The following is a 13,137-nucleotide window of genomic DNA, read 5'->3' as shown; positions in this document are numbered from 1 at the left end:
TAGGAAGGTTTTCTTCGACGGTTTTTTGTCGCAAAATAGTTGATGAGTGTAACAATCAGGGATATGATGTATGAGTTGTTTAATGGTTAAGATATGTGTATGTTTGTGATGTTACTTAACTGTTTAACTGCTGTTCTCTGATTCAGGGGAAAACAAATACAGATGTGGATGTTTGTGATACAGTGTACATCAAGGTTACATCACACTACTGACCAAGTGTATGGATGTGACATAGTATTATTTCAAAGTTACATCACACTACTGACCAAGTGTATGGATGTCATACAGTATTATTTCAAGGTTACATCACGCTACTGACCAAGTGGAGAGGTGTGATACAGTATTATTTCAAGGTCATACTAGTGACCAAGTGTAGAGATTATGACTCACACTTATATAAGTTGAAGATGAAACGTTTTGTGATATTGTCGTTGTTCGAGTCGTTATACTCCACACTGTAAATATTATATCCATATTAACGTGCATGCTTTCTACTCTTGTGCACTCGAACCGCATTAATGAATGGTTTCTTCTTCTCGTAGCGCCGCCTGGCATGTGGATTGATGTGTTGTTACGCAGCTCCGGTAAGAAACTGTGATGGACGTCTGTGCGTGAATTTTTATTGAACAACAACAAAAAAACAAGTTTATTTAGCTTTTTACTCAAAAACTGGAAAATTTTAGGAACCCCCTTTATGAAATACACCCAACGACCGGCTTAAACACTTTCATTTTCACGCGAAAGCAGACGAATAAAAACATTTTCCGAGGCGTCTGCGCCTGAGTAAGTGCGTGGAACAGGATGCGCTGTAATTACTGTAGAAATATGGCGACCGTGCATTGAGGTGATGTGTCTTTGTCCATTCCCAACCTTCGATTCCGCTAAAAAAATCCAATCAACGACAGCTAGGAGACCACCCTAGCAGGTAAAACCGGTCGATGAACTGATCCCTGCATTAGGCCGGCTACACAATGGAGAACTTGGCCGAGCTGGACGGCAACGAATCGACAGAACCCGTAGAGGCAGAGCCTGTGATCGAACCAACTGATCTGTTAGCTTCCCATTCTTCAGACGGTGAGGATGAAGCCGTAAGTTCCAACATGCTCGACGCGGCCCTCAGTGTGTATCCCGATCATTCCCTGACGGGACGAATGTCCCCTGGTTTCTCAGCAGGTAGCAGCTATGCTACTTTGACCCCACTTCAGCCATTACCTCCAATCTCTACCATGACCGACAAGTTTAATCATTATAGTCATGCAAGCGGAGGCTTTGCTTTAATGCAGGGACTGACTATGAGCAATTTTCAGTACGACAAGTTAGGCAGCATGACCGTGATGAACGTCAGCCCCACGCTAGGAGCAGCGCACCCTTTACCTGTCACTATAGGGAACACCAACGGGTTTGGCCCGCTAGCCACTCATGTAGGCATTCCCTCCCCAACATACCAGCAGAGTGGCCGCGAATCGCCAGAAAAGGGAATGTCTAATAATGGATACGATACGTACAGCTTGCGAGACCATACACGGAACTTAGAATCCCCTCAGAGTCCCTCTGTGAGTTTGCATTCCTCTACGGCCCTTATGCCGACGTTGAACGGCTTGAATGCTCCAGAAACTCCCCCATCAGGCCAGATGACCGACCCCGTAACCCCACCTGAAGAGGAAGACACGAAGCCAGTGACTGTAGCGTCTTTCACCTCAACTTCTGGTGGAGGGGTTACTTTTTCGCAACCTCTCGTAGCTATTGCTACTGTGAACGTGACTCATTGTGGGGAAATCCTAACAACGTCTCCCCCCATCAAAACTGCAGAGCTTCCTTCTGCCTCAAATTCCAAGACCACCACTGTAGAAGATATGGAGGAAATTAATACCCGGGAAGTGGCTCACAGAATAAGTGGCGAACTGAAACGTTATAGTATCCCTCAAGCCATCTTCGCTCAACGCGTACTGTGTCGGTCACAAGGAACTCTCTCTGACCTTTTGCGTAATCCTAAGCCTTGGAGTAAATTGAAATCTGGCAGGGAGACCTTCCGAAGGATGCACAGTTGGCTGAAAGAACCTGAATTCCAGAGAATGTCGGCTCTCAGACTGGCAGGTTTGTCTAGCTTTCCATGTTTTATTTGTATGTACGTATATTATCTTATTATCTCAGGCGAGATATAGATGCCCATATTTTCTTTATCCACTGTTTCTCCGACTGATATTCTCGTATCTTCTAGCTCTCCACGTGTTTTTTTTTTTTAATCTTCATCTAGACTAACAAAAATATTTAGGTTTCCATAATTTCTTAATCCACAGCCCCTGATGGCACAGATGTATGTCTGCGGGCTCACAACGCTAGAAATCGAGTTGCGATATCTGTGATGTACAGATAGCTTACAGAGTAACTTTGTGCTTACTTCCAAAATAATCAACCTATTTACTCCACAGTGTCTACAAATAATATTTTCGTATACTCCAGCTTCCCATGTTTGGTTAATATACATTAGCTCAGACTAACAGTTATATCTATATCCATGTTTGATAAATATACATTAGCTCAGACTAACAGTTATATCTATATCCATGTTTGATTTATATACATTAGCTCAGACTAACAGTTATATCTATATCTATGTTTGATAAATATACATTAGCTCAGACTAACAGTTATATCTATATCTATGTTTGATAAATATACATTAGCTCAGACTAACAGTTATATCTATATACATGTTTGATAAATATACATTAGCTCAGACTAACAGTTATATCTATATCCATGTTTGATAAATATATATTAGATCAGACTAACAGTTATATCTATATCCATGTTTGATTAATATACATTAGCTCAGACTAACAGTTATATCTATGTTTCTGTATTTTCTTAATTCACAATGTTTCAAAATAATATATATTTTTATATATTATAGCATTCCATATTTTCTCAATGCTTATTTTCCGAAACTAGCAATTGTTTTTAGATTTTCATAGTTTGGCGATCCACATAATCCCAAACTAATGATTTTGTAAATTTTAGTTTTCTCTGTTCCTTAAAGCATAATATCTCAGACCAATATTTACATATATTCTAGCTTTTTACGTTTCTTAATCCATATCATCCCAGACAAGCCGGTTCGTCGGCTTTCCATATTTTCTTAACTCACGTTAATTCAAATTAACATCTCTAAATAGTTTTATTAATCCACAGTTTGTTATTTTAGATAATATTGTGTGTGAAATAGCTAAGATAAATACATTTTCAATGATTTTTTAAAAAAATAAACGATTTGTCTAGAAAACGTGATAGCTGAAGTAAATATTTTCGTCTTTGAAACATATAATATGCAGTAGCGTGATGAACAGCTTCGAACGTTAGCACAAACACTAAAACATTATGAAATTGAATACACATATGTTTATGTTAGTTATATTCACATATATATATATATATATATCACATTTATTTAAATTAACGTAAAATGTATAAAAAATCATCAGTGTTGGCCCCTGTTAAAGATATTTTGTTGCTGAACACTGATGTAGCACACAAAAGACATATTTAAAAATCTTGTCGGTATTTTTATTGTGGATTTAATATATATAGGTCATCCTTGATAACTAAAAATATAAAACTAAAACCCAGTATTTCTGTCATTCAAGAATGAAGCACCACCTCCAGAAAAAATTACTCGAATTCGTTTTAAACCACGCGCTTTTCTTCAATAACACGATGTAAAAAACGTTTATTATTAGAAAATTTAAATTGGAGATATACAAATAAATTTAACGCTGTATTACCACAACACAAAGTGCAGTAACACACACGGTTAATCCATGAAATGTTTTGGAAGAACCTGATACAACTATACAGTTATTTTCACAGTTAAATCTTCTTTAAAAAATAATACACCTGTATGAAAATATAGAACTACAAATTACAACAGTACAATATTTTAGCCATACTGTGCTGTTATATAGAATTCAAGACTTCTTTACACCAATCTGCTAGTTGTAACTTGCCAACAGTTTTTATTACTGGTTTGTTTTTTTTAGCACGCAAGTCCAATCTTTAAAGTAAAACAATTATGGTGCTTGTAAGAATTCTATAATATATTCGGAGCAATTAGCTGTTGCTACATAAGTGCTCTCATACGGAATTTTCAAGATTTAATAAAGAATATTATAGGATGAGTAAAACCAACTCGTTGGAAAATCAGAACAAAATCTAGTCAACATGTTTTATTTAATGCAATGTCTCCAACTGTTAATTTGAAGAAAGCGTAATGTTTTGGGCCCACAAAACTTTCTATCTGGTTCCAGATGAATGACAGTTCACATTACACACAGACAATGAAAATACAAAAAACAGTATATGTTTTTCTTTACAATACAAATAAAATCATAAGATATCGGAATACAATTAAACGAGTTATATTTACAAATAGACAACTTATAATTGAAGACCACAACCCCGCTAAGTACTGGAAACTTAAAAGGCCTAAAAATGAGTTAACTATGGATATTTCCCCATTCCTTTTTAATTTGTCCATTGTGGCTTGAAATCAGAGGTGTGTGAAAAGCAGAATTTCAGATATAACTTTTGCCTCCAATATTTTTGTTTGTTTGATAACTCTGATAACTCTACGCGGTAGATAGTTCAAAAAACAGCCCATTGTATAGCTTTACGCTAACACAAATAATCAGTTAACCCAAATAGATTGATTATACTGTGTTTATGCGTACAGAATTCTATAAGTTTTCCCAGGAAATATTTTAATGTAACACTAGTGTACGAATTTGTTTTTTTATTATTTAGTGTCCCTAGTTAAACATTGATATGCATGCTTAGATTTCTAGTGTCTTGAGAAAGAAACTGGTGCACGTTTATTTTTAGTGTCCCTTGTAAACCATTGATGTACATGCTTTATAGTGTCTTGAGTAAGAAACTTGTGCACATGTTAATTTTTAGTGTCCCTAGTAGAACAGCAGTGTACATGTTTATGTATTTAGTGTTTCGAGTAACACATTGATGTACATGTTTGTTTTAATGTCCCCGGTAAAACATTGATGTGCACGTTTCTTTCTTCGTATTGCCAGTAAAACACTGGTCTATACATTTATATTTTTAATGTCCGAATAGAACATTGGTGCATGATTGTTTTAGTGTCTCTCTGTCAAATCATTGACTTACATATTTCTATTTTAATATCAGTGTAAAACATTGATGTACATGTTTGTTTTTAAGGTATCTATTACAACACTAATGCATACGTTTACATTTTAGTGCCCTCGGTAGAACATTGAGGTACATGCTTGTTTTAGTGTCCGTAGTACAACACTTTTGTACATGTTTCTTTTTAGTGTCCCATTGAGAAAACTGACGTACATTTTATGATTTTAGAATGTTTAAAAACACTTCCAGTTTTCGCCTATTTCTTTTTTTTTGTTAGTAATTTTCACGCAGAAACTACATCAACGTTACTGATTTTAAACAGCTTGTACCTAAATGTTTATGTAAATATTCATATTTCCTCGGTTTCGTTTCCGGTCACACGTTCCACCTCGTGCACGACAGTTACGTTTAAATCTTCATCGTAATATTACTTCTTTTATTCAACAATATGTAACGCTGACAGTTTTATTTTGTCAGAAGAAATACTTTATTACCATGTTGACAGGAACGATGCTTCTAGGGTAATGTCCCAAGAAATTAAGTTTGTATTTAGAATGAATATATGTTAACAGTAAATTTGGTCATAAAACAAACTGAGTTTAACATTTGCTGATATAGAAATCCTCTAGAGTAACTTACCTACAGACTATTATATAACTTACACTGTGATTGGTTGTGGTCTAATCAATTAGAAAGTACCGTACTAATATAAAGGTTATAAACGTACGGAAAGTCATACTATGCTCAGTAGTGGTAATACTAGTAATTTTCCAGTCATGGCTTCCAGAACTGAAATACCACTTCATAGACATATGCGAAAATTTGCTGCAAAACTCCACGTGTCAGTAGGAGCTGTATGCAAGACGTTGAAGAGGGTAGGTGAAACTGGTACTGTTAATAACACAAGCCTACGAATTTCAATTAAATAAAAGTTGGTTTCGTTTTAATAAAGAATTTTACATAATTAATTTATGAAGACCTCGAAAATGATATTCATTTTTTCTATCATGTAAGGATTTTTGTTATTTTATTTTTACCAGTCTGGAAGGACATAAAACTCTTACTCAGATCAATATATTATTTCGTTTACCACAATGATCATTTTCTTAATTATCGTATTTAGGTACTAGAACGGTCAACAAGACTCTCACGTCGCGATTGGTCTAGAAACTATTAAAGCGGCGAGCCGGCATGGCCAGGTGGCTAGGGCGCTCAACTCGCAACCTGAGAGTCGCGAGTTCGAATCCTCGTCCTATCAAACGTGCTCGCCCTTTAAGCTGTGGGGGGCGTTATAACGTTACGGTCAATCTCAGGGTTCGTTGTTAAAAGGATAGCCCAAGAGTTGGCTAAGTTTGGGTGGTGATGACCAGCTGCCTTTCCTCGATCTTTAGACTACTAAATTAGGGACGGCTGTCGCAGATAGTCTTCGTGTAGCTTCGCATGAAACTCAAGGACAAACCAAATTTAAAACAACGTTACGCATCTGTGGATATGTCGTTTAAATTATGGTAAATTAGAGATTTTCTAACTACCTTGCTGCAAGAGAAGAGTAAGGTACACATTAAGATGTAATCTCAATGAACGACTACTGAAAGAGGAAAATAGACCAGAAGGTTGAAAATGACATTGAAACAGAAACACTGTGTTTGTTTTAGAACAAAGCCATGCTGGTTGGTATGGATATTATAACTTTAATTAAGATAAAGTACAGAACAACGTTTCGATCATCTTAGGTCATCTTTAGGTTAACAAAGATAGTTTGCAAAAGTTTTATATACGTAGATATATATATATATATATATAGAGAGAGAGAGAGAGAAAACGAAAGTTCATTTGTTTGAAATTAAGCAAAAAGCTACACAGTGAATTATTTGTACTCTGCCCGCCACGGGTATTGAAACCCGGATTCTAGTGATGTTAGTCCGTAGATATACCGCTGTGCCACTGGGGGATGGGGGCATAACAAAACGATAGCCAAAATAAAGTGAAAGCAGACGGCGAAACAAAAGTGTTATTGTCTTATGTGCTTACATACTTTGCTTTTTCAGCATCAAAGATGAAAGCCTATTGTATGTCTTCGTAATTACAATTATCAAATAGTTTACTTTATCCTTAATAGATACGCGAAGTTTTAATCACCTGCTTTGTCTGCTTTTTATTCTAGAGTCACGTGAAATATTAAAAAAAAATTGGAATCACTATTATTTCATGTTTTGTTTTTCTTTACGATTCGAGTGTCCGGTATGCGCACTTTGAAAAATATGTTTCTCATAAATGTAAGATCTGCTTTAAAATAGATTTCAAAATAACCTTTATTTTGCCATCATTTGCCGTTTAGTGAAGCAACTTTAAAAGTTAAGAACGCAAAGTACAGTTGCAAACTCCGGACTGAGTATTTGCAACGCGAGCGCCTAGCGACCACGGCCAGCGGAACAAATCGTCACTTTCGCTTTCGAAATTATTCTTTTTAGTTACAAATAAATATTCATTATTGTAAATATGGTACATCAACTGTGAACGATAAAGAACATTCTTTAATAAAGAAGAAAAATACCGTCATTTCTTCCCTCCAATCAATCTCGTTCCCAGAGTTCGGTTAGCACAGCTAAGATCGAAACGAAAGTGTCGTACGGTGCCAATGCTGCTCCCTAACCTTTCTTATACATTTTTATTCTCAAGGTAACGCACTTTCTAAGTCTTATGCAATCTTAATAAGATGTGTAATATTGAAACAACCTGGTGTTTCCATTACTTCCCCGTTTAAGTTACTTATCTTTAAAGATGTAGTTAAAAATAGTGATTACAGTTTAAGTGTCTCAAGTTAATATAATAAAAATAAGTGTAAAGCCATCCAATAACTACACGGGGGCTATCTGCGCTGACCGTTTCTCATTTAGCAGTGTAAGACTAGAGAAAAGGCAATTACTCATTACCACCCACCGCCAAGTCTTGGGCTACTCTTTTACCAACGAATAATGATATTGACCGTCACATTATAACGCCTTCATGGCTAAAGAGGCAAGCACGTTTGGTGTGACGGAGTTCGAACCCGCGACTCTCATATTACGAGTCAAGCGCCCTAACCACCTGGTCATGCCAGGTCCGTTTGAGAGGAAACAATAAGACAAAATGTTGGTTTAGCTTGAAAACAGAGCATAGCATAATAATCTGTCAAGTTGTTATGTTATGTCGCATTTATTAGATGTCCCTTACTGCTTGAATCAAACCAGGATTTTGATGCTTTTCATTATCTTTGTTTTTTTCCAAGCGATTTTATGGATACGTATATACTACACAGTAGGACAGATTCAAGTAGAGTCTTCAATAAAGTATGAATAATTTGAAAGCTTATAAATCAGACCTTGTAAATCCCATTATTACTATTTACATGCACCTTGTTCACCTTTCGATATATTAGTAGAGCACATGGTCGTAGTCGGCATATTCCAAATACACCTTTCAGTAATAAGTTTATATTTAAATAACCATAACAGTGATACACGTTTTTTTTTTGCTGAAACGTTCCAAATACACCTTTCAGTAGTAAGTTTATATTTAAATAACCACAATACATGTTTTTAACTGAAACGTTCCAATTATACCATTTTATAATATGTTTTTAATCAGCCTTAGCAGAACAACTAAAATACATCTTCCTTTTGAAATACCCCAAATACGGCGTTTACTAATAAATACATAATTTAAAAGAAACATACACCAGATCATGTCATATTTTACTGTTTAATAAAAGTCTTATCTTATATTTTCATTTTTTCATCCATTATATTTGTTTGTACGTTTTAAAAATAGCGCCCTCTTTTTTTGAGTTAAACTTTACGTTTCCCGAGAAAACCAGCACGATTTATTTTCATACACTATTTCTTCTCAAGTAGAATACTGATCAATAAGTTTACACTTTCCATTCTTCTTACATGTTGTTTATATTTTCACATCCAGGATTATTTACTTTCGTGTAGTAGAAACTATGTTTCTATACCCTCGTGTAACAGCACCATCTGGTGTTCCTTTACTACTGTTAGTTCTTCAAATCTATAGAAAAGAACCTTTGTTTTCCGTATATTTATTGAAGTCCGCGTATCTCATTTTTCATTGCTTGAAAGATCTTCAATCTAGCTTTGTTTTGTTTTTTCCTTTTGGCCAATAGAAGTAGAAAACTTTTCTATCATAAATCTTCCGCGTATTGTGAAAGAAGTGCATTTTTAATGCAAAACCAGGGTTGTTTTTCTTTCAGTTCGTTCCTTCATTCACTTTAGTCGATTTTTATTTTGATAATCGCATGTTGTTATTGTCAATTTCTGCGTGATTCAATATAACCGGGTAATTAATACTTTTGGAATTCGAACTGCTCGTCTGAGCCTCTGCCACAGTAATAATTAATAAGAATAAACTGAGATTCCTGTTCCAGCCGTTAAACAATAATGTAATTACTAAAATTTCCATTTAAATCCATTACTTTACTGATAACTTATTACTTAGGACTTAAGTTTAATGTCTAAACGCTTAACCATTAGCAAAACTTTAATTGTCGAAATGATTAATTTTTACGCATAGTAATCGTGACAAAAAGAACAAATAAATCGATCTCGTAATGCTCTTACATATACACACGCGTACACATATGCACATATGAAAACCTGAGCAAAATACAACCGCAGGAAAAGTTGCAAGAAATGCAATCAGCTGCGCTGATAGCACATTTAAAAATAGCGCTAAAATAAGACGTTTCTCAGCATCTATTAAACATTTGGAGTAACCTCCTCCCCTCAGAATGTCTCGAGCACAACTACCATTTGCTCTCTGTAGCGGGTTTATACCGCTAAAAACTGGGTTTCGAGACCCGTGGAATGCAAAGCACAGATAGCCCTTTGTGGCTACTAATAAACAACTCTATCCAGTCACTTTTGGGTCTGGTGCTAACCGATCTGCAGTACCTAATAATATCCCTGTATAGAACTTAATTAAATAACTCTCCATAGTGGCTTATAAAAGTACTAAGATTTATCGATGGTAATATTAATTACACTGTTATCACAATATCTGATAATCTTAATATCACATAAAAAAAACCGACAGTATTTTTCAGTACACGTGTGTGCGTGTTTTCTTATAGCAAAATCACATCGGACTATCTGCTGAGTCCGCCGAAAGGAATCGAACGCCTGATTTTAGTGTTGTAAATCCGTAGACTTACAGCTGTACCAACGGGGGACTACTTTTCAGTAAGAAAACAACAACAACATTCATCCTAATCAATTTAAATCTGACTACAAACAAACCAATCGACATAACAGCACAAAATAAACAAAATAACGAGGTATAAACCAGAATATCATGCCTACCTTATATATAACATGGCTACCTTATATATATTCTCGAGTGATTATATAATTAAATTCTGGATTCGATCCTCGCGACGGCCACAGTACAGAAAGCCTATTTATGCTTGACAACAAACATATTGCATTTAGTGGTTTTCTGATCCTATACATTTGTTTGTCTGCTATTAATTAAGCAGATACGTTTTATTTTATATTGGTGTGTAGCTGCCAATTCTTTGTTTAACTTTAACTTGCGATTAAGACCAGTTGAATTTCCGATAAGTGATTTGAATAAGAAAGAAAATTATTTTGAAGTTGCTAGAAAGTTAATTGTACTTAAATAAAAATAGATAATTGGTAAGGTTAAAAAATAAATAGGCCGTATATGTTATAGTTTCTCGTACAGAACTAAAATGCATCACACACGAAAAATGTATGGAATTAGAGGATTTATTTTGTGATTATTGTTGCAATTGGTGCAAGTGTAACATCGTTGCTTACTCCTATTTGATAGGATTTATGACAAGAGGTTTGTATGTATACATTTTTTCCATATCACCTTTTATTGTGTTAATCTAATGATTTTGAGACAATTTAAAGCTTAGAAACTCGCTTTTCTTAAGGGAAAATTGTTTCGGTAGTTTGTTTTTAAATTTCGCACAAAGCTTCATGAGGGCTATCTGTGCTAGCCATCCCTAATTTGGCAGTGTAAAACGAAAGAGGAAGCAGCCAGTCATCACCACCCCCCTATGTCAACTTTTGTGCTACTCTTTTACCAACGAATAGTGGAATTGACCGTCACATTATAATGCTCCCCACTGTTGAAAGGAGGAGCATGTTTGGTGCGACGGGAATTCGAACCCACTAGTCAAGAACCTTAACCACCTGGCCATGCCGGGCCTTTCAGGCAAAATAAAAACAAGGTTTTTGTTGAAAAAGAAAAGAAGGTACATTTCTCACAAACTGTTCACAACAAAGAATAAGGAATCGTAGTTAGTACGCGAAGAATGAGAGATGATTAAACACCACCAAAAGTAGGAGAGTGTGAGGGGAGAGGTTATTATGTAGCCAGAAGCAGGAGTTGCTATGGTAACATAGGACCAGCAGGCAGCTAGTCAAAACAAAATTTGTTGAGCTTTATTACGTAACACATGTTCTGAACGGACACCGATACAACGAAAAACACCCTTGCGTCCTATAGATTTAATGTTGGCCTGATTCGCAGGATCACTAGAAATTAAAAAAAAAGTATCATTAATGCTGGTCGCACTTCGAGTTACGGAAATATACATTAAAATAGTTTAGAGTAATATTTTGTTAAACATTATTTTACTTGTTTTCTTTTCTTTTTCTCTAAAATAAACACACCCATCTCCACCTCCAGTGGCACAGCTGTACGAGTGTGGGCCCACACAGCTAGAAACCTGGTTCCGATGCACGATAGGAGCAGAGCACAGACAGCACTATGTGCGTAACTAAAAATAATATTGTAAAAATAAACGATGAAAACGAGAACTAGTTAAAAATTTAATACGAAACGTAAAAGGTGAAAATAATATTATCATCTTCAGTAAAACTATCTTGTGGAGTGTATCTATTATTAGCTTCTGTAAAACCATCTTTTGTGTGTATCTATTATCGGCTGCTGTAAAACCAGGTTTTTGAGTGTATCTATTATCAGCTGCTGAAAAACCTTGTTATTGAGTGTATCTATTATCAGCTGCTGTAAAACCATCTTTTTGAGTGTATATATTATAAGCTGCTATAAAACTATCTTGTTGAGTGTATCTATTATCAGCTGCTGTAAAACCATGTTCTTGAGTATATCTATCACCAGCTGCTGTAAATCCATGTTCTTGAGTGAATCTATTATCAGCTGCTGTAAAACCATTTTGTTGAGTGTATCTATTTTTAGCTTCTGTAAAACCATCTTGTGGAGTGTATTTATTATCAACTTCTGTAAAACCATCTTGTAGAGTGTATCTATTATTAGCTTCTGTTAAACCATTGTGTGGAGTGTACCTATTATCATCTTCTGTAAATCCATCGTCTTGAGTGTATCTATTATTAGCTTCTGTAAAACTATCTTGTGGAGTGTATCTATTAACAGCTTGTGTAAAAACCATCCTGTGGAGTGTATCTATAGTTAGCGTCTGTAAAACCATCTTGTTGAGTGTATCTATTATCAGCTTCTGTAAAACCATATTGTTGAGTGTACTAGTATTAGATTTTGTAAAACCATCTTCTTGAGTGTATCTATTATTAGCTTCTGTAAAACCATTTTGTGGAGTGTATCTATGGTTAGCTTCTGTAAAACCATCTTCTTGAATGTATCCATTATTAGCTTCTGTAAAACCATCTTCTTGAGTGTATCTATTATCAGTTTCTGTAAAACCATCTTGTTGAGTGTATCTATTATTAGCTTGTGTAAAACCATCTTGTTAAGTGCATATATTATTGCTTCTGTAAAACCATCTTGTTAATTGTATCTTTTATTAGCTTCTCTAAAACCATCTTGTGGAGTTTATCTATTATTAGCTTCTGTAAAACCATCTTGTTGAGTGTATCTATTATCAGCTGCTGTAAGACCATGTTCTTGAGTGTATGTATTATCAGCTGCAGTAAAACCATGTTTTGAGTG

At 35.3% G+C, this 13,137-nt stretch overlaps 1 protein-coding gene across 1 annotated transcript; it reads left to right on the top strand.

Moving 5' to 3' along the window:
- The first annotated feature begins 548 nt into the window (after nucleotides 1-548).
- LOC143238307 (one cut domain family member 2-like) lies at nucleotides 549-12,009 on the top strand. The gene is made up of 2 exons (XM_076478406.1): nucleotides 549-2,094; nucleotides 11,881-12,009. Exons 1-2 carry the CDS (start codon nucleotides 972-974, stop codon nucleotides 11,973-11,975), a joined length of 1,218 nt encoding a protein of 405 aa, XP_076334521.1. The 5' UTR covers nucleotides 549-971; the 3' UTR covers nucleotides 11,976-12,009.
- The last annotated feature ends 1,128 nt before the right edge of the window (nucleotides 12,010-13,137 follow it).

Source organism: Tachypleus tridentatus, chromosome 13, assembly GCF_004210375.1.
Source record: "Tachypleus tridentatus isolate NWPU-2018 chromosome 13, ASM421037v1, whole genome shotgun sequence".
Lineage (NCBI taxonomy): Eukaryota > Metazoa > Arthropoda > Merostomata > Xiphosura > Limulidae > Tachypleus > Tachypleus tridentatus.
Note: the sequence above shows the minus strand (reverse complement) of the source record. Positions and strands in the feature narration are given on the sequence as shown.